General features: G+C 37.0%; 1 protein-coding gene across 9 annotated transcripts in view; it reads left to right on the forward strand.

The window, feature by feature from the left end:
* Positions 1 to 27,370, forward strand: part of ELL2 (elongation factor for RNA polymerase II 2) — a 99,577-nt gene that overhangs the window by 8,673 nt on the left and 63,534 nt on the right. For 8 of the 9 annotated variants that reach the window (XR_003431583.1, XR_003431584.1, XM_027100577.1 and 5 more), the window contains exon 2: positions 11,068 to 11,115. Coding sequence is in view for 6 of the 9 variants with exons in the window: in XM_027100577.1 (XP_026956378.1) it covers positions 11,068 to 11,115 (48 nt within the window). In the remaining 3 variants the exon portion in view is untranslated. Of the gene's footprint in view, positions 1 to 11,067; positions 11,116 to 15,171; positions 15,293 to 27,370 lie in introns of those variants that run through there. The other variant, XM_027100579.1, reaches the window with a different exon arrangement.

The raw sequence follows: 27,370 nt of genomic DNA on the forward strand, positions 1-27,370 counted from the left end.
TGGGTTGTGTCCATCACATCCCTGAGATTGCACCTGACTAGGTCCCTTGTTGTCAAATCTAGTGGTCATCTCTCTGTTCCTGTCTTACCTGACCTCAGCATCATGCCATCCAGTTGACTACTCCTTCCTGCTAGAAACACTTTCCTGATTTTCCTCCCACTTCCCTGGCCATTCTTTGTCAGTCTCCTCTGCTGATTATCCGCTGCTTGACTGGCCTCTGAAAGTTGGAGATCCCAGTTCCCTTCTCTTTATCTATTCACTTCCCTAGGTGAGCTCATCTAGTCCTGTGGATTTAAATGTCATCTATATGTTAACGACCTCCAAATATTTATCTCCAGCTCTGACCTTCCTCCATTTCCAGGCACTAATTTTCAACACCTGATCTCTTTATCAAAGTTTAATAGGTTATCTAAACTTAACAGACCCAAACACAATTCCTTTTTTTTAAACATCTTTATTGGAGTATAATTGCTTTATAATGGTGTATTAGTTTCTGCTTTATAACAAAGTGAATCAGCTATGCATATACAAATATCCCCATATCTCCTCCCTCTTGCGTCTCCCTCTCACCCTCCCCCCACCCCACCCCTCTAAGTGGTCACAAAGCACCTAGCTGATCTCCCTGTGCTATGTGGCTGCTTCCCACTAGCTATCTATTTTACATTTGGTAGTGTATGTATGTCCATGCCACTCTCACTTCATCCCAGCTTACCCTTCCCCCTCCCCGTGTCCTCAAGTCCATTCTCTACATCTGCGTCTTTATTCCTGTCCTGCCCCTACGTTCTTCAGACCTTTTTTTTTTTTTTAGATTCCATATATATGTGTTAGCATACGGTATTTGTTTTTCTCTTTGACTTACTTCACTCTGTATGAGAGTCTCTAGGTCCATCCACCTCACTACAAATAACTCAATTTTGTTTCTTTTTATGGCTGAGTAATATTCCATTGTATATATGTACCACATCTTCTTTACGCATTCATCTGTCGATGGACACTTAGGTTGCTTCCATGTCCTGGCTATTGTAAATAGTGCTGCAGTGAACATTGTGGTACATGACTCTTTGAATTATGGTTTTCTCAGAGTATATGCCTGGTAGTGGGATTGCTGGTTCATATGGTAGTTCTATTCTTAGTTTTTTAAGGAACCTCCATACTGATCTCCATAGTGGCTGTATCAATTTACATTCCCACCAACAATGCAAGAGGGTTCCCTTTTCTCCACACCCTCTCCAGCATTTATTGTTTGTAGATTTTTTGATGATGACCATTCTGACCGGTGTGAGGTGATACCTCATTGTATTTTTGATTTGCATTTCTCAAATGATTAGTGATGTTGAGCATTCTTTCATGTGTTTGTTGGCAATCTGTATATCTTCTTTGGAGAAATGTCTATTTAGGTCTTCTGCCCATTTTTGGATTGGGTTGTTTGTTTTTTTGATATTGAGCTGCATGAGTTGCTTGTAAATTTTGGAGATTAATCCTTTGTCAGTTGCTTCATTTACAAATATTTTCTCTCATTCTGAGGGTTGTCTTTTCATCTTGTTTATGTTTTCCTTTGCTGTGCAAAAGCTTTTAAGTTTCATTAGGTCCCATTTGTTTATTTTTATTTTTATTTCCATTTCTCTAGGAGGTGGCTCAAAAAGGATCTTGCTGTGATTTATGTCATAGAGTGTTCTGCCTATGTTTTCCTCTAAGAGTTTTATAGTGTCTGGCCTTACATTTAAGTCTTTAATCCATTTTGAGTTTATTTTTGCCAAGCACAACTCTTGATTTCACCCTTCAAACCTACATCTTCATGAGTGTTCCCCATTTCAGTAAGTGGCAGTACTCATCACCAGTTGACTAGTAATTGACTAGTATTCCTTGATTTTATATCCTCTTTTCTTGGCTTAGTTGATCCATCAGCAAGTTCTGTCAGTCTTCAAAAATCTGAAATCTAACTTCATCCATCACCACGACTCCAGTCCCAGCCACCATTATCTCTCTTGAGGACCACTGCCATGGACTTCCATCTAGCCTCCAGGCTTCCACTCTTCCCCCAATAGTCCATTCTCCACACAGCAGCCAAAGCTATCTTTTTAAAACACTAAGTGTGTGTGATCATGTAGTTTCCAAGTTTCAAGCCTTCTAATGGCTCCCTTTGTTGTAGATGCTTCATTTTACAAATTTCTACTATTTTAAAAATAATACCCATCTTCCAATCCAAGTTTATTTTACTGTTTCTCCTTATACTTTACTAGAGATCATGATCCCAAAGAACAAATCTTCATTTGTATTTATAATCAGATTTGACATGTAAGCTTATTACACAATTATAAAGTCCACATTAAGCGCTCTCTTGGAAAAAAATGATGGGATATTATGCTTCAAATATTGTTATAAGGGCTTGTTCACAGTAAGTAACTTTTTAGGTGGTTGTTCAGTTTGGATTTTTGCCTTCCATATTCCTTTAAAGAGTTGTATGGAATAGTAACGTTTAAGACAATAATAATTTTTTTAAAATTTGGCCTGCAGCAGATAGCTACAGTTTTCCAGAAACTATCTTTAAAAACAAGGACTGTGTTAAATAAATTAGATTTTTGACTTCTCCCTACTGTTTCGAGAATCTCCTTTATATTTCATTCTTTTCTATGCTGTAAAGGCTAGAAAGAAATTATTCTTTATTCCAAATGCTCTTTAATCTGGTTCTTCCAAATCTGCAGAGAAGGAGTTTCTGCGATGTGTAAGGTTGGATTGACTGACAAAGCAAAATACTAGATTTTGTGAAACTTAATGACTCCCTCTCTCTCTCTCCCCCGGGGGGTGGGGGAGCATCTAATAAAAGATTGGGGCAAAGAAGGAGATACCGTTTACTAAGGTATCTTTGGATTACCTCAAAATTTCACATTCATACTATCATTCTAAACATACTAAACATATTACCAGCTTTTGACAAGAGCTGGGTATATTTGATTTCAGGATTAACTGATTTCCTGTGCTACTGTCTGCTTATACTCCATCTTTTTTTTTTCTTCCTCTTCTTTCCCAGCTTAGATTTATTTTTATTACCGTGGTTAAAATATAATTATTGGATAGTCTTTGGTTTCTCTATCAGGTGATGTTTTAAAGAGCAGAATTAAATGACTTCTTAAATAAAAGAATTATAACCACAGTTCTTTAAATGGTATAGTACCTCTTTTAGGAAAGAAAGATCTATCTTAAATTGTATCCCAGGATAAGTCATAAATACTTTTTACTATTTACTTGCATAAGTGAAAAGAAATTCAAGTGCCTGATATTTTCCTTAAGTTGTAGTGCAAAACCAAAGAAGTGATCCCCAAAGAGCTATTGATTCTTACCAGTTCTTAATTCTGTAGCGGTCAGATATTTCACATTTTATATAACTGTTGTTAAGGAGGAGCAGGAGAGGCTACCTGTGTAGAGTGCTTAGTTCTTAAAGGGAGCCAGGCCAGGGTTTGAGCTCCAGGTCACTTATTAGCTGTGTAACCGTATGTGATTTCACAGGATTTACCTGTGGAATCCTGTGGAAATAATAGTATCTACTCCACAAGGGTGTTCTGAGAATTCCCACAGGTGATAGTAAAAGTGATTACACTGGCCTGACACATTTTAAGCGCTCAGTAAATAGTAACTAGGTGGCTATAATCATTTTGTAAAACAATCTCACTTAAAGCAGTCACCTGACCCATCACCATTTATAGACAGTTTTCTGGTTTTGACACAAAATTCCAAAATTATATTTGACTTTGGAAAATTTTTTTGCACTATCTTTAAATATTCTTTTTTTAAATTAATTTATTTTATTTTTGGCTGCCTTGGGTCTTCGCTGCTGCATGTGGGCTTTCTCTAGTTGTGGCAAGCGGGGGCTGCTCTTCGTTGAGGTGCATGGGCTTCTCATGGCGGTGGCTTCTCTTGTCGAGGAGCACAGGCTCTAGGCGTGCGGCCTTCAGTAGTTGTGGTGCACAGGCTTAGTTGCTCTGTGGCATGGGGGAATCTTCCCGGACCAGGGCTTGAACCCATGTCTCCTGCATTGGCAGGCGGATTCTTAACCACTGTGCCACACCAGGGAAGCCCTTTTTGCACTATCTTTAGCTTGACTTATAATGCAGCTTAGATACACAAATAAAATGTGAAGTATTTAATAAATACCTATTGGTTAATTTTAAATAACTAAAGAGTTCACTTTAAGTTGAGTCAAAGCTCCATTATGGGTTCAGAAGGGAAGCTGAAGGTATTTCAAGTACATCTCTAACCTTAGAGAACAAACTTAAGAAAGATCTCTATAATGTGTTTCTTAGAGAAATCACTCTTTTCTAGAACAGAATGCTATTTCTTATGGTTGTATGTTGACAAAACCAATAGTGGTTGATAGAATAAAAGTAACCATAGGTTTAATTTGGATGGATAAGCAATATGTAAATAATCAAGAGATGGTTATAACAACTTTTATAGGATAAGTAACTCTCTTTTATTTATCCCCAAAGAAACCTGAGCTTTGCTTCTTCCCTCCTACCCTAAAAGAATCATGTCAGAAATTAATATTACTCAGCACAATTAAAATTACTTAGTAACATTACTTAGTAAATTACATATTACTTTTATAGTCCGTATATATTACAAGGCATAGTCCCTGGAAATAAGTGGACATAGATTTCTTTGGTCATAGAGCAGTTTTTATTGCAGTAGAATTGGCTTATTATAGTGGCAGATGTCAAGAACTAAACTTTTGAGCATTTTAGTATTGTCTACACTTTTATTCTAAGCTTAAGAATGCCCTACATTCTCTGAGAAATACAGAGGGTTAATTCAAGGAAATCTAAAATCAGTGAACCAACCAAGAGTTTAACAGAATCTTTTGACTATAAAACATCACCTTGTTGAAAGCATTTATCAAAATGGTTTCCCTAGCCAGTTCCAGTCTGCATTGTTTCTTGGATGGATGAAGATACTAGATCACTATCTTATTTATAACTCAAGTACTAGTCAGTTAAACCCTAGAGTTACTTGATTTTCAAAAGAGCCAGTTGGTGCAAATATTTAATTAAAGCTAAAAATCAAAAGTTGAAGTCCTATTGAACTTCCACATGTAATGGAACTGTACTTAGTAAGTTAAACATTATTCTAAAACATGCCATATCATATTTGGCCACCTGTAATTACATTATCTTTTAAAACTGGATTGCATTAAAAAATATACAGGGCTTCCCTGGTGGCACAGTGGTTGAGAGTCTGCCTGCCGATGCAGGGGACACGGGTTTGTGCCCCTGTCCGGGAGGATCCCACATGCCGCGGAGCGGCTGGGCCCGTGAGCCATGGCCGCTGAGCCCACGCGTCTGGAGAGGCCACAACAGTGAGAGGCCCGCGTACCGCAAAAAAAACCCCAAAAACAATGAGTTGAGGTTATGTTTGTGCAGTTAAACTTAGACTAAAAAACATTTAGGTGAAAAACTAACATGCTTGAGACATTTGCTTATAGTGGTATTGACTTTATTTATTTTTTAAATGTTCAGTTTTTTTTAAGATTTATTTATTTATTATTTATTTATTTTTGGCTGCGTCGGGTCTCAGTTGTGGCATGCAGGATCTTTCGTTGCGGTACGCGGGATCTTTACTGTGGCACTCGGGCTTCTCTCTAGTTGTGGCCTGTGGGTTTTCTCTTCTCTAGTTGCGGCACGCAGGCTCCAGGGCACGTGGGCTCTGTAGTTTGCAGCGAGGGCTCTAGTTGAGGTGCATGAGGTCAGTAGTTGTGGCGCTCGGGCTTACTTGCCCCTCAGCATGTGGGATCTTAGTTCCCTGACCAGGGATCGAACCCACGTCCTCTGCATTGTAAGATGGATTCTATAGCACTGGACTACCAGGTAAGTCCTGGTATTGACTTTTAGAACTTATTCCGGGTACCTTTCCCATTGACACAGTAGTCAGAAGCATAAAAAGTGGTATAGCATTCTAGCTGGCTCTCTTGTTGCATTTTTTAAAACGTTCAGGAACTGTAGCATAGTACCTAACATCTTCTTGTCTAAAATTGGGATTAAAATCAATAAAGGATTTGAGGTTCTCTTATGTACTTTTCTCTTGTAGGTTGTTAGATATCTTAAAGTTTTTCAGCAACAGTAATCCTAGTTTATCCTGTTTGGATAAGCACCCACAACTACTCCATAGGTGAGGGTTTTGTTTTTTTAATGAAAAATGTTAACACAAATATTTATATATGTTCCTTTACTATACATGGTCCTTACAGAAAAAAAAAAACAAAACTGTTTTTTTTAGTTTTTATTTAATCAGAAGCTGAACCTTGGAAATTATAATGATTTTATAAAATTCATTTTCTTTGGAAACAAAATGCCAGAAGAATTGAATGAGCGTTTAAGTGCTTTTCATGTTCAGCCCTAGGAGGTAACCTGTTACAGAGGCAAGATAAGGAAAAGGTACTGTATTTGAAATTCAGAAGTCTGGATTTGAGGTCCAACTCTGCTAACCACTAGCTTGGTGATTCTGAGCAATGAACTTTGCCTGTTGGAGACTCGTTTATCTCCCTCTGAAATGGGGGATGATGATGTCTTCCTACCACCCACGGCTGGTTTTAGGAGGCCTCACTTGAGACTGTGGATATAAAAATACTCTGTACATTACAAAACTATGTAAACAAAAACAAGTTATCGTTTTTGTTGAGGAATCAAGCAATACAGATAGAACTCTAAGCATATCAGGAGGTTAGGTTCTAAATTCAGGTCATGAAGCAAAAGATTGGGTAGAGCCCACGAGCCACAACTACTGAAGCCCGCATGCCTAGAGCCTGTGCTCTGCAACAAGTGAAGCCACCACAGTGAGAAGCCTGCACACTGCAATGAAGAGTAGCCCCTGCTCACCGCAACTAGAGAAAGCCCGTGTGCAGCAATAAAGACCCCATGCAGCCAAAACTAAATAAATAAATTTATATTAAAAAAAAATTACTCTTGAGAATCCGTAAGTTGATGTAAAGCATAGTGGTATTGTTTTGTCCATACAACCCAGAATAGTAATCTATAAAGTATATAATGCATATAGTTGTATACCGCATATATAAAGAGAACATAGCCAAAGTGATTTTATAATACTTTTTCTATCATAGTGTAGATAAATACTTGTAAGTTAAATATGTGTTAGACTCTTTTGTATCATAACAACTAGGAGTAAGAAAACCTATGAAAGAAATACACCCCCAGTGTAGTGGTACGATAGACACAGGCATCTGGAAAAAACAATAGCTAATGGTAGCTAAAGTGGGCATAGTTCAGAGTTAGCAAAATGGTGGCAGCAGTGTTTTGTTTGGTGAGAAAAAGGTTTAACATTTTAAAATTTGAGTCCTTTCTCAGCTGGGCATTCATTCCCCAGGTACTCGCCACGGCCCTGTTGCTTTACACCCAGTCTCTTTCACATTTACCTGCATTGGGTCCTTAAACTCATTGAGTCTTTGATTTCTGATTTATCTAAAACAAGGCCTAGCTGAGGAAATTAATCTTAAGCTTGAATGTTAAGTGATTAGTATGGATTGGCAAAATAGTGTTTGGGAAGGTATGCCAGGTTGAAAGAACAGATAAATAGGAGGTAGAAATAGAGAGGAAATTGTTTACAAAACAAACAGACTGAAAAAGGTTAACACTGCTTAGCCACGGTTGGGAAGTGGAAGATGAAATTGGTTGGTCCTATAGTTGGACTGTCTGCTTTCTACGTGGAGGAGTTTGTTTTGCTTTGATAGAACCCACTGCAGGCTATGTTACATGCTGAGGGTGGTATCTGAGAAAGCTTCTGCTAGCTATTTGAATGAGTAGCCATTTGGAAGGAATTGAAGGAAGGGAGGAAGGCCTTTGTCTAGGTGCTTGGTGATAGGGACCTGAAACAGGCTAGGAGCTTTCAAAGTAAAGACTAAGCTTAATATGAGGGAGTCTGGGGCAGACAGGCCCCAGATGATGATTGAGAGCCCTGAGCCACCTTTGCTTCTTTTGTGCATATGTGCGCATGTACACCTGATATTCAAGCTTTCATCACATTTTATCATTCTTTCTTGGGAAGGTCTGCTCATTCCACCATCTCCTGTTTGCTCCAGACAAAGCCATACTAATTTAGGCCTTTATCACTAGAGTGTTCCTAAATAAAACATTCCCTGGAGCTGGTGTCTAATCCTTTTCCCTAGCCCCAACTGATCTCTTTCTTACACATGACTGAAAGAGCTGCTTTCCGTGAAACACTTCATTCTTTCAGCAGCTCACTTTCTTATTCCAAAAATCAGAAGAGCCTCCAGTTGTTTATCATGTCAAAGACAAGACTTAAAGGCCATCCGTAAAGGGGTAATGGAAGGGATTAGGATAGGGTTATTTCACAGGGTGATGAACCTTTAGAAATTATGAGGTCTGAAATTTAAATTACTGTCCTATTTATTCTGTAGTGGATAGAAGCTAAAACTGAAGACAAATTTTGAGGTCAAGGATAGATTAGCCAGGGATCACCAGGTCCAATTCTCATCCTTTATGTTATGTTTCACGTGTGAAAAGACCTGCCGTCTGCCTGCACAGTACCCATTCCTGTCTCCTTGCTTTTTTGCTTAGGACACTCCATCTCCCTGGAGTTTGTCTTTTCAAAATTGCTACTCAAGAGCCATCTTTTCCATGAGCCTTTTCTCTTTTCTAGTATCTCTTCTAACCCATACTTTTCTTCTTTGTGAGAATCCTTACTGCACCTCCCAGCAGTACTTAGCCTAGTACAATATTTAATCGTTTTCAAATGTTCTCCAACTAAAATGCGAACTCTGGCATACAGGAGCAAGTGCCCATGGATCTACCATAACAGATGTGTGTGGAGCCCAAGATGGTAGAAGAAAAACAGTATGGCAAAACAGGAAGATTGAGTCCTAGATTCTGGTCCTAGCTTAGTTATTAATGGGACGCATGGCCCATTGTGGTTAAGGGTGGGGGGTGGGGCTGGGCACCAACTGGAGTACCTCTGGACCTGGTATTCTGTGATTCTAGCAGTGTGCGATTGCCTAATAGAATGCGGTGAGGGGAGAGGGAGAAGAGGCTGTGCGTTAAACTTAAGGTTGTGAGCCTGGAGAACCAACAAGATAGAAGCACCCTTGCCCGAAAGTAGGAAAGAGGTGCCAGTTTGGCGAGGGGCAGAGGTGGTTTAGTGTTTGCCAATTTTACTGTCATTGAGAGTTTCTAATGCAGAATGTCCTAGGCTGTGATAAGTTGCAAGTTGCAGAGAGATGCCAAGTTGAGGAATAGGGAAGAGATTCAGAGTCATCACCAAATAGGCAAGGTGAGCCTCCAGGGGAGACTGGATCTAGAAAGAGGAAAGTGAAAGGCATGATCAAAGAGCTAGGAGGAGTGGTTTCTCCAGGTGACATCCAGTGAAGAAGTGAGCAATTTGAAAATTGAGGAAAGTTAGCATTTGTTTGGCCAAGAAGAATTGATGAACTTGATAGAGAAGTTCAAATTCCAGTGGTGAGCTGAAGATAACCTTCCTGCAAGGAGTCAGAGAGGAAAGTGTAACCAGCCTCAGAGGAGATGTTCAGTGTTTGTGATTTGAAGAGAGAGCAGGAGGCAGGGCTGATTGAAATATTCTGAAAGCTAGAACCTCCACCTGTCTTACCTAAATTGTAGTGCCACCTACTTACACACAAAGCGGGCCTCCCCAGGGCTTCTGCACGCAAGCTACCATTACTTCAGGTAGAGGTTTAGCTATGGAAGGTAGGTTTGGGTGAGGTTTTCTCCCTCTAAGGAAATTCAAGTTAGCGTTAATCTATATTTTATATTTTCATAAAACACTGTGAATTAGAATGAATCACTATGAAAAATTGTTACCTACTTCTCCCACACCAAGAAATAAATTTTGTCACCCAGTAGTGCTTTGATTCTGCTGATAAGTCTAAAGTTAAATAATCTTTTTATGGTGGTAGAACAATGATAATAGTATCTATTATGTTTTCTTCAAGAAGATGTTTATCCATTTTTATAAATAATAATAGAATGGTTAATGCTACCACTTGATTTTATATTCAGATGATCTGTCTTTTAAAGTACTTATCCTTTCCTTATTTCTCTTTAGTTTATTGTAATCCTGATTAGTAAACTTTTAAATCTGTAGAGAAGTTTTGGGAAGTACCTGGTAAGTAGTAGTTAATGTGCAGTGGCTGAGGGAGGGGCATATGGGTGCCTCTGTATTTTTCTTTAAGGTAGAGTTGAGACCAGAAACCACTGCTTTTGTTTTTGTGCATTGGGTTTGGATATGAGGGTATGAAGAATAGTTTACAGGCTGATGTGTTACTATTAAAATGTTACCCAAATCTGATTTCCCCATGAATTTCTGTTAGCAGTTTGGAAAAGCGTTCCAGTAGTGGTGAACCGGTCCCATACTGGTGACTTTAGGTACAGGAAATCATGCCTGAGACTCTGGTAGATATTTACAGTTTCAGCTTTTGTTCTAAATACACAACTCTATGAGAAAATATAAAACTTATGAACAGGACAAAGCTCATAATGAAACAAAACATTGTTCTAGAAATTATATTCTCCTGGTGAGAAGCTTGTGAGAAGATTGGTAACCTGTTTGACCCTCAACTAAAAACTAATCTCTGGTAAAATGTGAGAAAATGGAAACCACAGTTCATTCTCAAATATTTTAATTTTATATTTCTAGCGTCCTCTTAAGAGTTTTGCAAAGTTTCTTTGACTATCTCTTGCTTTCCCCTACCTTTTTAAAAAATATATCAAGAAACTAAGCCATAATACTTTTTCATGTAAAATTGAATTAGTACACTGATCATTTTTTGCCAAATCATGTCAGTCATTTTCAAAAACGTGATTAGCTACACTGCCAAAAGATACCTTCGGTTGTGTATTCAGAGAAATGTCAGCAGTGCAGTATCATTTATCAAGGCATCTTAATATAATGATATATAAACCTAAGTATGTAATGAAAAGGTTTTCACAGACTATAGCACTGACCAAGTGCATAGGTTTAGAGTTTAATCATTTAGTTCCATGTCCCAGTAACCAAGGTTGACGTGTTTGTTTCTTATGTTTCTTTTAATAGAATTTAATTCCTTTTCGACCTTCAATTCAGTTCCAAGGGCTCCAAGGGGTGAGTACTCTTATTGTTTTAGCAAGAAAATCTAATCTTACACATTATTATATTTACGTCTTAAAATTTGTTTTCACCTGTGCCTCTTAATATAATGTCACTCATATTTTGTGAACTTTGTAACTAAATGTAAATTTATGACACCTTTAAGACTTGAATTATCTTCTTGATTTAGTTAAGTAATTCAGGTATAGATATTGAGAGTAGTTTTTTCCAAGTCATAGATAATTGATTTTTTAACCTTTTTATTGAAGTGTAACATACATCATAGTATTATGAGATTATATTTTGTTTACCACAATTAAGTAACCATAAAGAATTATTAATTTCAGGCAAGTTATGATTATGTGATTGTTGTTAATATTAACAAACTTCTGCTGTCTATGGACTTTAATACTAGGAAATGAAATGTATATATAGAAAATTGAATTTTTCTAGTACACAGAATAAACAAAGTATTGTCTATTTTATTGCTGGATTTAAAAGTATAATAAATGATAACTCCTAATAAAATGCACCTATGAATTTTGTATTTGTAATAGATGATAAACTTTTCAGGAGTAGCGTCAATATTATTTCATAATTATTACTATTTAATATTAATTAAATAGACTCAGTCATTCCTTCATTTAAATTAATATGCATTTCTGAATTTGTCTCTATATACTATCTACAGTATGGAGATTTGGAATATCTGTAAATGGATTTTAGAGCTCTAGAGAAAAGGCAGCCTGAGGGGGGAAGATCATATTCCTATTTATTATAAATCTATACACTTGTGAATTTTTGTTTATGTCACAAAATGTAAAAATTCAATGTGAATAAATACAGTCTTTCTAAACTTTATAACTTGAAAACATTTCAAGAGTCAGGAGATTAATTGTATCATTCAACACCAACTAAGAGTACTTCTAAATCTTGTGGAATGTTAACTTGAAGGAGATGTTTGTGTGTGGATGTCAGAGGTTTGCTTCTACATGATAGCTTTACAATGAAGTCCTTTTTTTTCTCTCCCCAGTAACTGAGTGTTCATGAATGGGATCCTAAATGGAACAAGCATTCTTCTGAATTTTGTTTCATAGCTTTTTAGATAGTCTCTAGCGCATGCTGATACTATTTTTGAGGTATTAGTGTCAGTTGTTTACGTGAGGCTTCTTGAATTTTCTTACAAATTTTAATGGCATCAACAATATCTGAAGGGATGTTCGAGAGGCAGGCCTGACTTCTTGAGCTCAGCAGGGCTACCCATTTCAGTAAAGGGTTATCTGGGAAGAGAGGGCAGTACCCAGAGGAGAAGAGTGGGGTTTGAGCTGCTTTTCCCTCACTAGCAGCTGACACCTTGTTTGGTGTCTGCTTCTTCCCTCTTCCCTTAATTCTTTCATTCTCCCAGTTGGGACGTGGAGGCCAGGGAAATGCAAGTGAAGGACATTTTCTTAGGAGGCAGTAGGCTAGACTGAATAATGAGGAACCAGTATGTGCAGGCTTCCAAGCTCTTGATGCAGAAACATGTAGCTTTTAGCAGTCTTAGAAGGAATATGATTTTCTGTAGCATACCAGTTACCCCCCAGGCCCTAGGTACCTTTACAAAGCAGGCAGTTTCTGTTTGAAACCTTGGACCTCCCTTTCTGAAATCTCCTACGTACCTCCCCCAAACTTTCCTATCTCTGTGTCCAAGCTTCCCCAGTTTATCTTTGCAAGCTCCATTCTCTCTTCCTACTCTATTCTTTGTTTGAATATAGTTCACTGATAAAAGTAATTTAGATATAAATGACTGATAGGTGTAAATCTTAATGGGTGTTTGAATTTTAACAGATAAGCTTTTTAACCAAATGAATGGTTATTGGAGTTGGGAGAGTATGAATGCAGAGAGAGGAGGGAGTGCTGCAGGATGAGAGCTATAGGATACTTGGCCCTACCTTGCTTATTCTGCATTCTGTCTTCTCCATCCCCTCACCCCCCACCACAGTCCCCTTTTTATTATTCTAACTGGGAACAAAATATATGGACTCAGCATTGTTTCAGAGCCTGCAGCTGCATTCCATCCACCCCTCCCCCCCTTCTCTTTGCAGCGCTCTCACCAGCCCTTTGGGACTTACTAAAAACAAAGAGTCATTACTGGGGAGAGAGTGGGTTGGCACAGCCCACAGGGAATACACAGAGCCACAAATGTGAGGGTCTTCTGTACAGTGTTCCTCTGTTTTTCTTGAGAGCCACGATAATTTAACATTGCCGGTGCTGATTGCTTTAAAAACTATCTGAAGAAGTATACTTACAGAGTTTTCCTACGTGGAAAATGTTTAGGACTTTAAATTGGAAGGTTTTAATTTAGATTTCCCACAAAAGAGTTTTTCTCAATGAGAAATTTTAGTTGTCTTTTAATATAGTGTTTCAGATACTTTGAAAGTTTCTCTAGAAAGAATGTGGCAAGTCTAACAAATTTACAGGTTTTACATCAAATGTGATTGAAAATATACATTAACTATCATGATAGTGTCCTATATAGACATATTTGAAATACAACTGAAATATTGTTAAAATATCATTTCAAAAGTGAACATTTAGTGTTAAGATTATTTCCTCTTTCCCTGATGCTAAGCACTGCATGTTTATGCTGTTCCTTGTTACTAATTATAGGATTTTTCCCCCCTCTATAATGTCTTTAGAAGGTCAGAATTTGGGTCTTGGCTGGTCAACTTTTAAGTATATTTACTTTTGTGCCTGAACACGTTCTCTTTTTCTTTTTTTTATAAATTCATTTATTTTATTTATTTATTATTTTTGGCTGCGTTGGGTCTTTGTTGCTGTGTGCGGACTTTCTCTAGTTGCGGCGAGCGGGGCCTACTCTTTGTTGCGGTGTGCGGGCTTCTCATTGTGGTGGCTTCTCTTGTTGTGGAGCATGGGCTCTGGGTGCGCGGGCTTCAGTAGTTGTGGCACGTGGGCTCAGTAGTTGTGGCACGCGGGCTCTAGAGTGCAGGCTCAGTAGTTGTGGCGCATAGGCTTAGTTGCTCCGCGGCATGTGGGATCTTCCCGGACAGGGCTCGAACCCTTGTCCCCTGCATTGGCAGGCGGATTCTTAACCACTGCACTACCAGGGAAGCCCTGAACACGTTCTCTTAAATTGAAGTTTTCTTCTAAAAAAAAATGCAGACTGGACCATTAAAGTATAGCAATATGCTCTTAAAGAGTGAAAATTCTGAGAATCATTGATTCCCTGGATTTTTATCATCACAGTTGGGCAGCAGCTTCTATAGCATAAAAAATGAAAATTTGTCTTTCACACTTCATCTCACCCTTTTCCCTTAGTGGAAAAGCATAGTCAGGAAATTGAATGGTCGTTGAAGGCATTTTATGGATTCTGAAAAGATGAGGAAGTATCTATAGGAACAGTTAATTGTGTTTTCAAAACTGATGAATATCAGGAGCTGAATACATCAGCCAAAAATACCTTGTTGATTTTTAAGAGTATGGCTCAACCAATTATCCTTGCAGTTCTAATCCATACCTAGGATACTCATAACTAAAGGTGTACTAGGATTGTACATTTTTATAGACCATTCTAATTGAATAGAAAAGGTAGCTGGTAAGATTCACATGGCTACAGTATTGAGGTGTTCAAGTTATAACATTCAGAGGGGTGTAATGGTATAATGCACATGGTTTACAAAAGCTGCATCTTTATTGTTGAGCAAGCTTTATCCAAATCACGGTAGTTCTGTCTCATATTTCACTGGATACCGAAAATGTGGCAGGTGAAAATTTTCCAAAAATGTGTGTTTCAGTAAAATTTTAAAAACTAATTACTCTTGAGCTTCCCTGGTGGCGCAGTGGTTGAGAGTCCGCCTGCCGATGCAGGGGACATGGGTTTGTGCCCTGGTCCGGGAAGATCCCACATGCCGCGGAGCGGCTGGGCCCGTGAGCCATGGCCGCTGAGCCTGCGCGTCCGGAGGCTGTGCTCCACAACGGGAGAGGCCACAACAGTGAGAGGCCTGCGTACCGCAAAAAAAAAAAAAACAAAAAAAAAAACTAATTACTCTTTATTTTTATGTTTGTTGAAAGTTTCTTATCTAAAGACACACAGCTGATGCAGACCCAGCTGTAACTACTGTCTAGGTCTTCACTCTGCCAGGGAAAATTCTCCCCACTATACCACACAGCTGTAAAAGGAGAAGTATTGGAAGTAAGTTAACTCAGTATTTTCAAGTAATGGCAGTTGTTACTGATGCAGTTATCTACTAACATAATTACTCAATAAACTATAAACAGGTGCCTAATCAGTGAGTGTGCTAATAGGTTTATTGTTCTGTTTGTTTCTTATTTATTGCACAAACATTCTTTTAGCCCTTACTGGTGCCAAGTACTTTGCTGAGTGCTTTGTGTGCAAAGATACAGGGATGGGTAAGACATGGGCTGTGCCCTCAGGGAACTCAGAATCTGACAAACATGTATAGACTAATACTCAGGAAAGAATTAATAATGTAGGGCTTATCCAGATCCCTCCTTTCAGAACTTCTATAGATACAGGAGACTCTCAGAAACAAGGCTTATGTATTTCTGATTGGTATGAATCAGGGTTTTAAACAAAGGTTTCGGTAGATGCAAAATATTATATCCTGGAAATAGGTATGTAAAATTCCAGAAGGTCTGTTAAAATTTATGGACACACTCATACACAAAAAGGTAGATCTGTGATATGTTTATAATTCAGATAAAATCTGAAATGGCAAAGTTTTCAACAGCAAATAATGGCCACATCTGTTGGCCTGTGTCAGCCTTGCAGAGTGGACTTGCCTGTGGCATCAGCGACTCATGCAGGGAATGATTGTCCCAGGGCAGTGAGAAATAATGTTAATTTTGTCACAGTAAATAGGATTCCAGACCTCAGTATTAACTCAGTATTTGTTATGAGAATGTTGTTCCACAATTCTCTCTAATTTAATTGCTCACTTCAGACTCAGCAATCTCAGAGGCTTTAAAAAATAGAAGTTTGCTTTGCATATGTAATTTAGAAATTAACCTTAAGATGAGGACAGAAAATATTGTCTATAAGTACCATGTTATGTCTCCTGTGAAATACTGAGTAACACACATTTTTCTAAGAATGAGCAAGGAACAGCCAGTCAAGCAGCTTTTAAATGTACGCCTTCCAAAAAGGCACACTGACCTTCTGAAGATGAAATCAGCATTTAACTGCTAACTTTAAAGGCTTGAATAGTGTTAAAATTTTTGCAGTAGAGCCATTAACTCTAAAGAACAGAGTTGGATTTTCTTTTTTTTTTTCTTCACTTCCAAACTTAGCAAAGCATTCAGAAATATTTTGTTAATTATTTATTTTCCTTTTGGGGGGCTGGAGAGAAGATTGGGTTTGAAAAACTAAATTATACAGTATTTGAAATTAGTAGCCAATTTCAACCCACCTGAAAATACTTCCCACAGACTACCCTTCTCTAATCTACTTGATACTCAGGAAGCAAAGATAACTATCTGCTTGAAACAGCAGCAGAGATAAAAATAAATCCCCAGCACTGTCATTCCTTCTTAGATGATATGCCTGCACTCTGCTTTCCCCTGCTGTTTTTGGTTTGGCTAGTCCACTGGTTTTGCCAACGGTTGTGTTTAGTCAGTCTGCTCAAAGGTTGCTGACTAACAGCTACCTTTATACACTCAGCTCTGAAAGTAGTTAATACTACAAAGATGTTAAAATTAAATCCTTTTATGGCAGTTCTGTTTTAATTCTTTTAATATTACAGTGGTTAACATGTGTAGATAACATATTTGCATTGAATTATAACCCATTAACCACATGTTAATTTATTAAGGTATTAATACAATGGTAAATTACCCAATTTGAAAGAAATATTTAACTTTGATATATATCAAAGTTTACATAATTTTTTATGTATATAGTATAATATACAGTGTGTGTGTGTGTGTATATATATATATATATATATGTAAAATATCATATTTGGCCAGTGGTATGGACTGACATTCTGGAAACTCCTATTATCTCAAACAATAACTAAATAATAGTTTGAAGCTATTGACCAACTTCTCTATTTTATGTTGCCACCCACCTCTGCTCTCCTTTTCTTTCTGGATAAGAATTACCTGTGGGGTTTCTAAATAAAAAAGAGTAGAGAGCTAAGTTCACAAATCATGGCCAGGTACCACTACAGACACCAGTGACATAAAGGAGACGTGCAGAATGGTGAGGGTGGGAGGGTGACTTTGTATGGTTGTGTTGCCTGAGGAAGCTATCTCAGTGTATACCACACAGGCTCCAGTGTGGGCCACAGCAGGACAAGCGTCCCAAAGCACGATCATAAAGGAGTTGAAGACTAAATCATCCTGCTCTGTCCTTCACCAAACTGCAGTCACTTTGGAAAGCAGCCATTGGAACTATGATTGAAATCTGAATTTGCTACAAATACCATTAACTGCCTTCTTAGCGGTCAGTTAAGCTTAATATCTTCATTCAACAAGCGTTTGTGAATATTTGCACTGTACCAAGCACCACGGTAGACAGTGTTTGGACAAAGGTAAATAGGACCTTGAAATTCCAGCTCTTGTTCCTGACACCATCTGTTTGTCAATAAAATCTGAATCTGATGGTTTTGCCTTTTTGTTTCCCACCCAAAACTGAAACTTGTGAAATTCAGTTGTTTATGTTACAGACATTGTCACTTAACAGCACTCACTTATTTAAGCTTGGAAAATAATAATCTTTAACCATTTTATAACACTTATGGTTCTTATAACTAACCCACCCCTAAATTTGAGCCACAAGCAGTATGTAAATATCTTTTGACTTCTTACTATGTGCAAGGCCTTATCCTTATAAGAGCTTTATTAAAGAGGTTATAAGAGCTCTATTAAAAAGAAAATTCAAAATTTAAAGCAGGAAAAACAATTTAGCAGAATATGTCCAAGCCGCAGATCTTACTTCAAACAATATTTAACACAACAAAATTACTATATGTTGTTGATTCCAAGGCTTGTTTTCTTTTTAACATTTAACGTCTTTGGAATTAGAATATATCTCATTATCAACAGCATCTTAGTACTGTGTCATAGTTTGTCAGCATTTTATATTATGCAATGGTACATAGTCATACAGTTGCTGGCAGCTTAACTACAGCAATGCAGTGGAAGTATTTAGAGAGTTTCTATATCCTGCAATAAGATTTTATCTAACTAGAATCTTTTCAAAAGTTTTCTTTCCTGACCCCACCCTTGACTGGTTTGCTTTTTAGCTCCATATGTTAGATAATCTGGAGAATTTATAGGGAAGGTAAATTTTTATAACTATTTTTGTGATTAAAACTGGAAGGAACAAGAGTATGAAATTAAAATGTTCTCAAATTTGTTTTTAGGCTAAAAACCTTATAAAAGTAATTTGTTTTGAAAACAAGTTTAGAAGAAAAGAGTTTTACTGACTTAAAAGACTTAAAAAGCTCATAGACATGCTTTGAGGCTAATGAATTTGCCCTTATCAGGCTAGGAATTTTCAAATCTCTCTAATTGGTCTTATACTTTGTACTGTATTTACCAGAAATGCACAGTCATCTATTATTTTGCTTATAGATTCCAACTTTTTTCAATAAGTATAACTAAAATTTATTGAATATTTATTATGTGCTAAGAATCCTATACTAAGCACTTTATATATATTATTCTCATTTAATCCTCACAGGGATGTCATGAAGCAGATATTCCTGTTCTGCTAGTGTGTTAACTATGGCTCTGAAGTTAAAACACTTGTAAAAGCTCACACAATTAGTGAGTAAAGGAGCCAGCACACAAACCTGGGCATCTAGTTCCAGAGCCTGTTTTCATCACTACACTGATTTACCTGCCTATAATAAGTGTTCAATGGGCATTTTATTCTGACATTCGTACGAACATTTGTTGAGTATCTCCCCAGCTAGCAAGAGGAAGCAGGACAGTCAGGGAGGTCTCAGAGAGGTGGTAAGCAAGTGTGGCAAAAGTTGCCACCTTCTTAAGGAGCTTGAATTTCACCTTGGAGATCAGTGCTTCTTATCTATAAAGTCTCCCTGGGGGTCTATGATGAGGTCTGGAAGTCTGGCTTTTAAAATTTTTCCCCCTAGATTTCATTATAATAGCTAGGTTCACTATAATTAAGAATATGATAAGAATATGCACTTATGTAGGTATGTACACATTCTCTTCTCAGGAGAAGGTTCATAATTTTCATCATTTTCTGAAGGGGACCACTGACTACAGTAGATTCTTTCAAACACATTTAGTAAAAAGTCAGAGTAAGAAAAAACATTTTACATTGTGACCCTTTACAGATATCAGTGTACACATCACACAGCTAAAATAAAAGTTTCACAGCACAGTATTTATCCTTTGCCAGTATACTCTGACATTTTCTATTTCAATTTAAAAGAATCCTGATCACAATCCACTAAAATAACGTCATAACCTTCCAATGGGTCACAGTCTGTGCTTTAAAAAACACTACAGGAGATGACCATCTTTTTTTTTTTTAATTTTAGAAATTTTAGCCAGGGAGTCATGTGATCAGATTTGCATTTTAACGTGTTTATCCAGTAGCTACCTTAACTTAATTATTCCTTCTGTATGGGGAGAAAGGAAATAGCGGAGTTGAGGATGGCACCATATTTATGATGAGCATTTGGTTGGATGGTGAGGCCATTATTCAAGATCTAAAATAGATGAAAGAACAGACTGAGGCAGAACTCATGGGGTGTTTAGTTGGGGACATGATGTCCATGAGGTGTTCAGATAATAACTCCATACCTTGTTCTATCAAGATGGAGCTGTCCAGGAGACATTGGTATTGGGGGATTTGGAACAAAAGGAGTTTCAAGAAACTGCTCCAAAGGACATTTTATAGTATTTAATTATACTTGGCAGTCCAGTAGTGAGAAGAAGAAAAAAAGTGTATTTATAGTGGAATTCTGTTATAAAGCTCTATTTAAAGACTTCTAAGAATACTGGTTTAGTTGTGAATACTTATGAGTGTTGATACTTTTTACTTCTTAACATTTAGGAGATTTGAAGCCCTTTTTGCCAAATTTTGTTCACACTAGTTAAGAACAATAGCAGGCTAATAGAGATAAACAGTGGCATATTGATTTAGTGGAAGAGTACACAACAGTGAAAAGCAGTGACTTAGAGCTCTGTGCAATATGGCAGTGAAAACTCTGGGTAGAAGACTACATATGTATGGTATGACACCGTTTTTTATAAAATTTAACAACAGGCGAAGTCAAACAATATATTGTGTGGGTACACACGTGATAAAATTATTAAAAACAATAAAGGAATGATAATCACAAAAATTAGAATAGTTGTTATCTCTGGTAGAGAAAGGCAGGTAGAAGAGATAGGAGAGGAGCAATGGGTAGATATATTATTGCTAATGTTAAGTTGGACAGTGAATTCACAGGTGTTCACTATGTCGTCAAGCTTCATAACAGGCTATATTGATTTTGAAGAAATAAATGTTACATAAAGTTCTCGTTATCATTAACTTTAAATATAATAATATAAATATATATACTTGTATATTTATAATCTGTCATCTTCATGGATTAAATGAGAAAAACCAGAACATATTTCAATAGATGCCAAAATGGCATTTGATAAAAATTCAATATTAAATCTGGATTAAAACTTTAGTTAAGTAGGGAATAGAAAGAAGAATTCTTTCTTAACATGATGAAAATTATCTTTATCTAATAGCCAGTTAGCATACTTAATAATTAGACAACAGAAATATAAATATCCTTTTATTTATTTATTTATTTATTTGCTTGTTTGTTTGTTTGTTTTTATTTTTGGCTGTGTTGGGTCTTCGTTGCTGCGCATGGGCTTTTTCTAGTTGAGGCAAGCGGGGGCTACTCTTTTTTGCAGTGCACAGACTTCTCATTGTCATGGCTTCTCTTGTTGCAGAGCGCGGGCTCTAGAGTGCAGGCTCAGTAGTTGTGGCACGTGGGCTTAGCTGCTCCGCGGCACATGGGATCTTCCTGGGCCAGGGATCGAACCTGTGTCCCCTGCATTGGCAGGTGGATTCTTAACCACTGTGCCACCAGGGAAGCCCAGAAATATCCTTTTTAATGTTAGCAATAAAATACACATGGCCACTCTCATCTCTGTAGTTTAATATTGTTTGGAGAATGCTCATTAATGTAATGAAAAAGAAAATTAACTAAAAGCTATGGATAATAGATAAGTGGGGGCAAATTTGCCAGTATGTGTAGATAAACCAAGTGAAAAACTATAAAAACTTACAGTATTTCCTTCAGTAAGGTGGTCAGTTCAGAAATAACTGTTTAAAAACCACTGGCTTAATAGTGGTAGGGTGGAGTGAAGAGGAGTTTCTTTTAAAATGGGAGAAATAGCAGAATATTTATAAACTGATGGGAGTCATCCAGTAGAAAGCAAAAGTTGATATGAGAAAGAGCAAGACTTGCTGGAGCAATGTCCTCGAGTAGGTTGGAGAGATGGGGTCTAATTGCTCAGAGGAGAGATTGGCTTTAGATACGAGCAAAGGAAGTTCTTGTATGGTAGCTAGTGGGAAGGTATGTATATGGGTGCAGATTTTGAAATTCTTATTGTTTGTTAAACCATTTCTTTAGCCGTATCTCAAACCTAAAGTCAAAACACCTAGGCCAAAGTTTTATCTTAGAGGTTAGCAAAGTGGCACACAGAAAGTGCCCAATAAGTGATATATATAATTTTTAAAAATCACTGGCCTCCCTAAGCACTAGCAATTAGGAGTTTCAGTGTAAAAATGATCTCATCTATGGTAGCAACAAAAAATTACAAAATACCAAATATTAAGTGTAGTCAAGTTATTCTGTCTAAAGAGCTGTAATACTTTCCTGATGGGTATAAGAGAATATATAAGTGGTAAATGGCAAGACTGTCCATGGATTTAGGTTGGAAACTTTTGCAGTTGTCATTTCTTCTTCCTAATTAATAATAAGATATTATATATACCATTATAATAATTTTAAAAATAAATACACAAACACAAATAGAAATCTGCAAAAGAAAATGAAATGCTATACACCAGAATGTCATTGCTTTACTAATTACCCTACTAATGAGATAGATTTGTTTATCTATATTTCCTAATTGTTCTATAAACATAAAAGAAATGTTTTGAGATGCCAAGTTTAAATATGTCAAGAATCTAGGAGAAAGGCTGAATATTCAAGGTTTCAAAACAGGTTGACAAAAAGAGAAAGCAGGTCTCAAAGTTATCTGTACCTAGACACCAGCTAAATATCTTTCTAGTCAACTACTTAATGAGTTGCTTTGTCATCTATCAGTGGAGAAAAAAAGTTTTCTCCCCTCTGTGATCTGTCTCCCCAGCGGAAGGAAGGTAAAGGCAGAGTTCCTGGTATTATCAAGAACATGGGAGAAGAGGCCACTTTCCTTTCTGAGTTAACAGTTGACATTTTAGAACAGTGGTCTTGTGAAGTGTCCTGGGAATGGGTCCAGTCTAGAAAGAATAGATTATGGGAATGAATAGTAGTAGTCAGTTGAATTTAAAAAGATAAGATTCCTAGGGAGCTTCAGGCAATAAAACTCAGAATGCAATAGAGAATGATTAAAGATAGCTAAATTGGGCTCACAGTGTTAGAGGGTTGGTACTTAATTAAGCAGCCATAGGAAGAGGGCAATCTTTTATAGAACTTAAAAAGTTGAGAGTGTCTAGTAATCACTCAGTAAGTTATATTGGGGATATCTTATTTTAGAGTGAGAATGTAAGGCATAGCCGTATTTATGAATATAGTAATATTCTACTAATCAATACTAAGAAATTCTTTCTTAATACTAATCTGAATGCATTTTAGTTTTCTCTTAATCTCATTGTATTAGTAATTCATTAAAGTCAGTTTTCACAGATTAGGAAGGAGGGACAGGAACTTGAGGTGTTCCATTTCCACTGAACAGTAAGATGATGCTGACATATTTCCACAGCTGTTTAAACGTTTTGTATTTGGCTGTAAAGAAAAACTTTCTACTAGGGATGCTTGGTGTTTTGTTTTACTTTTTCAGGAAGATAGTGTTCTGTTCCTTCCTTAGAGAACTTGAAAAATAAGATAATTGTGAATCCAGGATTAATTTTGGATAAAGTCTTAAACTTTACAATTTCAGAATCTGTAACATACATATATATATATATATATATATATATATATATAACTTTTTTCAAAAATATTTAAGGCGATTGAGTCATGAGGAGCCAAATGTCTCATGAAACCTAGTGATATGGTTATCTTTTTAAAGGGGCAATGCAATGAATTATTGCCAAGAGGATAAAATGTTTTGCTACCTTGTATAATTTCATTGTTCTAGAGGAACCCATGTTGTCTGCCTCCTAGCAGAATCAAATAACTATCTAGAAGATAATCAATCAACAGTTTTATGATATAAATTATTAAAATACAGTAATTACCTTAGTTGTTCATATGTAAAATATCTTCACCCTTCCTTTACCAACATGTCTCTTTCTCTGTTTGAAGGGATGGGTTTTCTGGCTTTGCTAATGGCCCAGGCATACCATCCTTAAAAATGAATCATTTTTGTCCTGTATTTCTTACAATAATAAATCAATTGATCTAAGAGACTTCACAGGCCCTCTTATTTACATCAGAACTAAGTCTCTTAGAAATGAGAATTGCAGTTTCTAATTTAGTTTTTGATCTACTGTGCATATCAATGTAAAATCAGAAATAGTTAAACTTCTTGAAGGCTTGAAGGAAATCAGCAAGTGAATTTGATGTATGAAAACTGAAAAGAAATAAATTTTCTATTGAAATGGATCCTACCTTAGGAACGTATTTTCAGGGTAGATGCTTGGAAAGAAATCTATAAAAATTAGAATACTATAGGTTTTATTCATTTTTCAAGACTATCTATAGCTTTGACACACAAAAAAAAACCCCACAAACTTTAAAATATTGTTTGCATTTATGAAGAGTGAATGGCTCCATAAGAACTCTTAATTCTATTTTGTTTCTTTGTTGTGCTATAGCTACTGAAGGCAGCATATTTTTAAAGGATAGGGCACTTGGGAAGCAAGGAGTATTTGCTACCCTTCTAGAGTAGCAGCAGGCATCTGTAATTTTTCAGCCTTCCATGGACACCTGTTGTGGCTGATTCATTCTTGTACCTTATCTCTATGTATGTTGAGTTTGGAACAATTAGAAATATTGCTAGTCTTTTGGATTGTTTGTTTTCTCAGATAGCTTCTTTGGCTTTTATTTAAGCTAACACGTAAGTTTTGACCTTGAAGGTTTCTAGCCCCTTACTTTTGTAAATACCAAGAATTCAGAATAAGTATATTATCAACTTTTTTGATTATCCACAGGGCGCTTATCAGTCCATTACCATTTTAAAATTACTTTAAAAATCAAATACATCATTATTTGCTGAGGAATACATCATTATTTGCATCATTATTTGCAAGCACTTTAGATGAGTTATCTCTTTAAACTCCAACAATCATATAGGGTGAATAATATCATTTTCCACATTTTACTGATAAGGAAACTGAGAATTAATGAGGTTAAGTTGTTTGCCCAAGGTAACAGATGGTAGATTCCAGAGCCAGCATTGGAAACTGGGCAGGATTGCTCCAGAGCCTGTAATCTAGAATACTAGATGTAGTCTGATTGCCCTGTTCCCTTGTCATCTGTGTGTAAAAGAGAAGTTCTCACTTTTTTCTTCTCAAACCATTGAGGTATACCCAACTTAGAACTGGAAATACAAAGGGATCCAATTGTAAAGAAAGCATTTTAAAAAGGAAAGGGAGGACTTCTCTGGTGGTGCAGTGTTTAAGAATCCGCCTGCCAATGCAGGTGACACGGGTTCAATCCCTGGTCCCGGAAGATCCCACATGCCGCAGAGCAGCTAAGCCCGTGCACCACAACTACCAAGCCTGCTCTCTAGAGCCCATGAGCCACGACTACTGAAGCCTGCGTGCCTGCAGCCTGTGCTCTACAACAAGAGAAGCCACTGCAATGAGAAGCCCGCGCACCTCAATGAAGATCTAACATGGCCAAAAATAAATAAATAAAACAAATAATTTTTTTAAAAAAAAAATAAAATAAAATACAAAGGAAAGGGAATAAGGCAGAAGGACACCATTTCCTATCTTTGGTATCCTTCAAATATTTGGCACTAATTCCCATCAAGAAATGGCACATAAGACCTCATATTTATACACATTCTTTTGTAATTGTCATTTAAGATGTGACTAAAATGTAATTAATAAAATGATATCCCCTGACTATCATACATCTTGTTGCTCTTTCTCTTTCCTTAACATGCAGCCATGGTTTTGTGTCTTTGGTCCCCAGAGCCTGGGTTCTGTGATGTTACCACAGTGGCTGCCTCAGCAGTCCCAGTCCCAGTCCGCTCAACCAGAGCGGCTCTGACTCTATTTGTAATACATGGTGGGTTTCCCCATAAGATTTACTTTGAAAAAAGCATTCTGTAGCTTAAAAACTTTTTTTTAATATGTTGATGTTGAAAACAGAAAATTAAGAATTGAATTTATTTCCAAATCTATATGGAAATATTCTTCAGACTTAAATACAATTTATGTTATTGAACTTATAAGTTTTCATGGCAACATTGATTGAGTTGGAATGAAACCATGTGTTTTGCAAACTCTAAGGCCTGGGCCACTTTTACGAATTTATGTTAATCTTGAGTGTTCACATCTGTCAAGTACCAGTATTCCTTCCTAGGTTTAAACAGTCATTGCTGACTGCCATACATGACTTCTATTCCACCCATGTTTCACCAGCACTTCCTCCTGGCATATTACAGAAAGCTTTTCTCAAGACTCCAGTAGAACAAGGAGAGATTAGCAATGAATTTGGAAATTGACATTCATACTTAAGATTTTTTTTTTCCTTGCAGAATTCAGGTTTGGACTTTGTTTCTGAGAAACAAACCATTTTTTTAAACAAAATTCTGCTTCCTACTTGACCAGGAGAATTGCTAAGTTTAGAATTATTTAGTGTGGTTTCCCTAAGTCCTTTAAAATGCAAAGTGGTTTTAAAGACGCTGGATCATATTTTCAATGGAATTTGGTAAGGCCAGAGTATTCTGTGAGTATTTTTATAAAGATGAAGATACTTTTAAAAAAAGAAAAATGTATAATATATAATAAATTTAAGTTCCACAAACCAGGCAACCACTTGACCTAGGTTTGTGGGCTAAACATAGCACAAGGAGGTAAAAAAACTTTTTCATTCTGATGTTTGTACCACACAGTGCATGCTGTTTGGGATTTTTTTTTTTCTTCCTTTCATTTTGCTATTTATTTTGCCTGCTCTGCAGAGCCCTGGTTTTCCTCTGATCTACTTCAGTTATATCTCTAATTTTTTAGTAGTCCTGGTGTATTCACTTCAGAGTGAATTTAATCTAAGTCCCAAGTTTCTTCAGATTAATCCAACAAATATTTATTAGGTATCTGTCATGTTCCAGATATGTATGAAAGTAAGACCATGGTCCTTGCCTCCAAAGAACTCACAGTCTAGTGGGGAGGAAGACACAAACAAGTACTTAGCATGCAGTAGAAGTGAGCCCAAGGTGCTTTGGGGACAGAAAAGGGAACCCATCTCGCTGGGGAAGGGAAAGGCTCCTGAGCTGAGTATTAAACAAGGGATAAGCTAATGCAAGCCAAGACAAGAAGTGGAGACATCAAATACAAGGTGGAGAGTGAGGCCCAAGTCTATTGGGAAGGAACCACATGTGTCCTATGAAATCTTAACAAACTTCTCAGATTCTCTTGGTGGCTCTCTCACTTTTCTTCTAAAAGGTACTTTGGCATTTAGCTCAATTTTGCAGTCATTTTTAAATACAAATTTTCTGTTCTCTCACACTCCATAGTCTGTATACCTTTTCCCTGTTCTCTAGTATCTGCTATTTGCATCTTTCCCCTGCCACTAACTGTCATCCCCCCCTTTTTCCTGGAAATACCGAGCTACCAGCCAACTACACCCAGCCACCTGGGCCCTTTTAAATAATTTTTGGCTGTGAAGTTACAAAATGAGTCATAACAAAACTCATTTTGAAGCCCCTTTTTAGCTGGTGAAACCAGCATTGGTCAATTGTATTTTAGTGCACTTAGCTAGTATGGATTCAGTTACATTAAGGTACTCATCATCATATCCAAGAATAAATATACACACACATACATACACACATGAGTATATATACACATACATGTATA

The sequence above is a fragment of the Aethalodelphis obliquidens genome, unplaced genomic scaffold (assembly GCF_003676395.1).
Source record: "Aethalodelphis obliquidens isolate GAN/ISIS:26980383/991018 unplaced genomic scaffold, ASM367639v1 scaffold4, whole genome shotgun sequence".
Classification (NCBI taxonomy): Eukaryota; Metazoa; Chordata; class Mammalia; order Artiodactyla; family Delphinidae; genus Aethalodelphis; species Aethalodelphis obliquidens.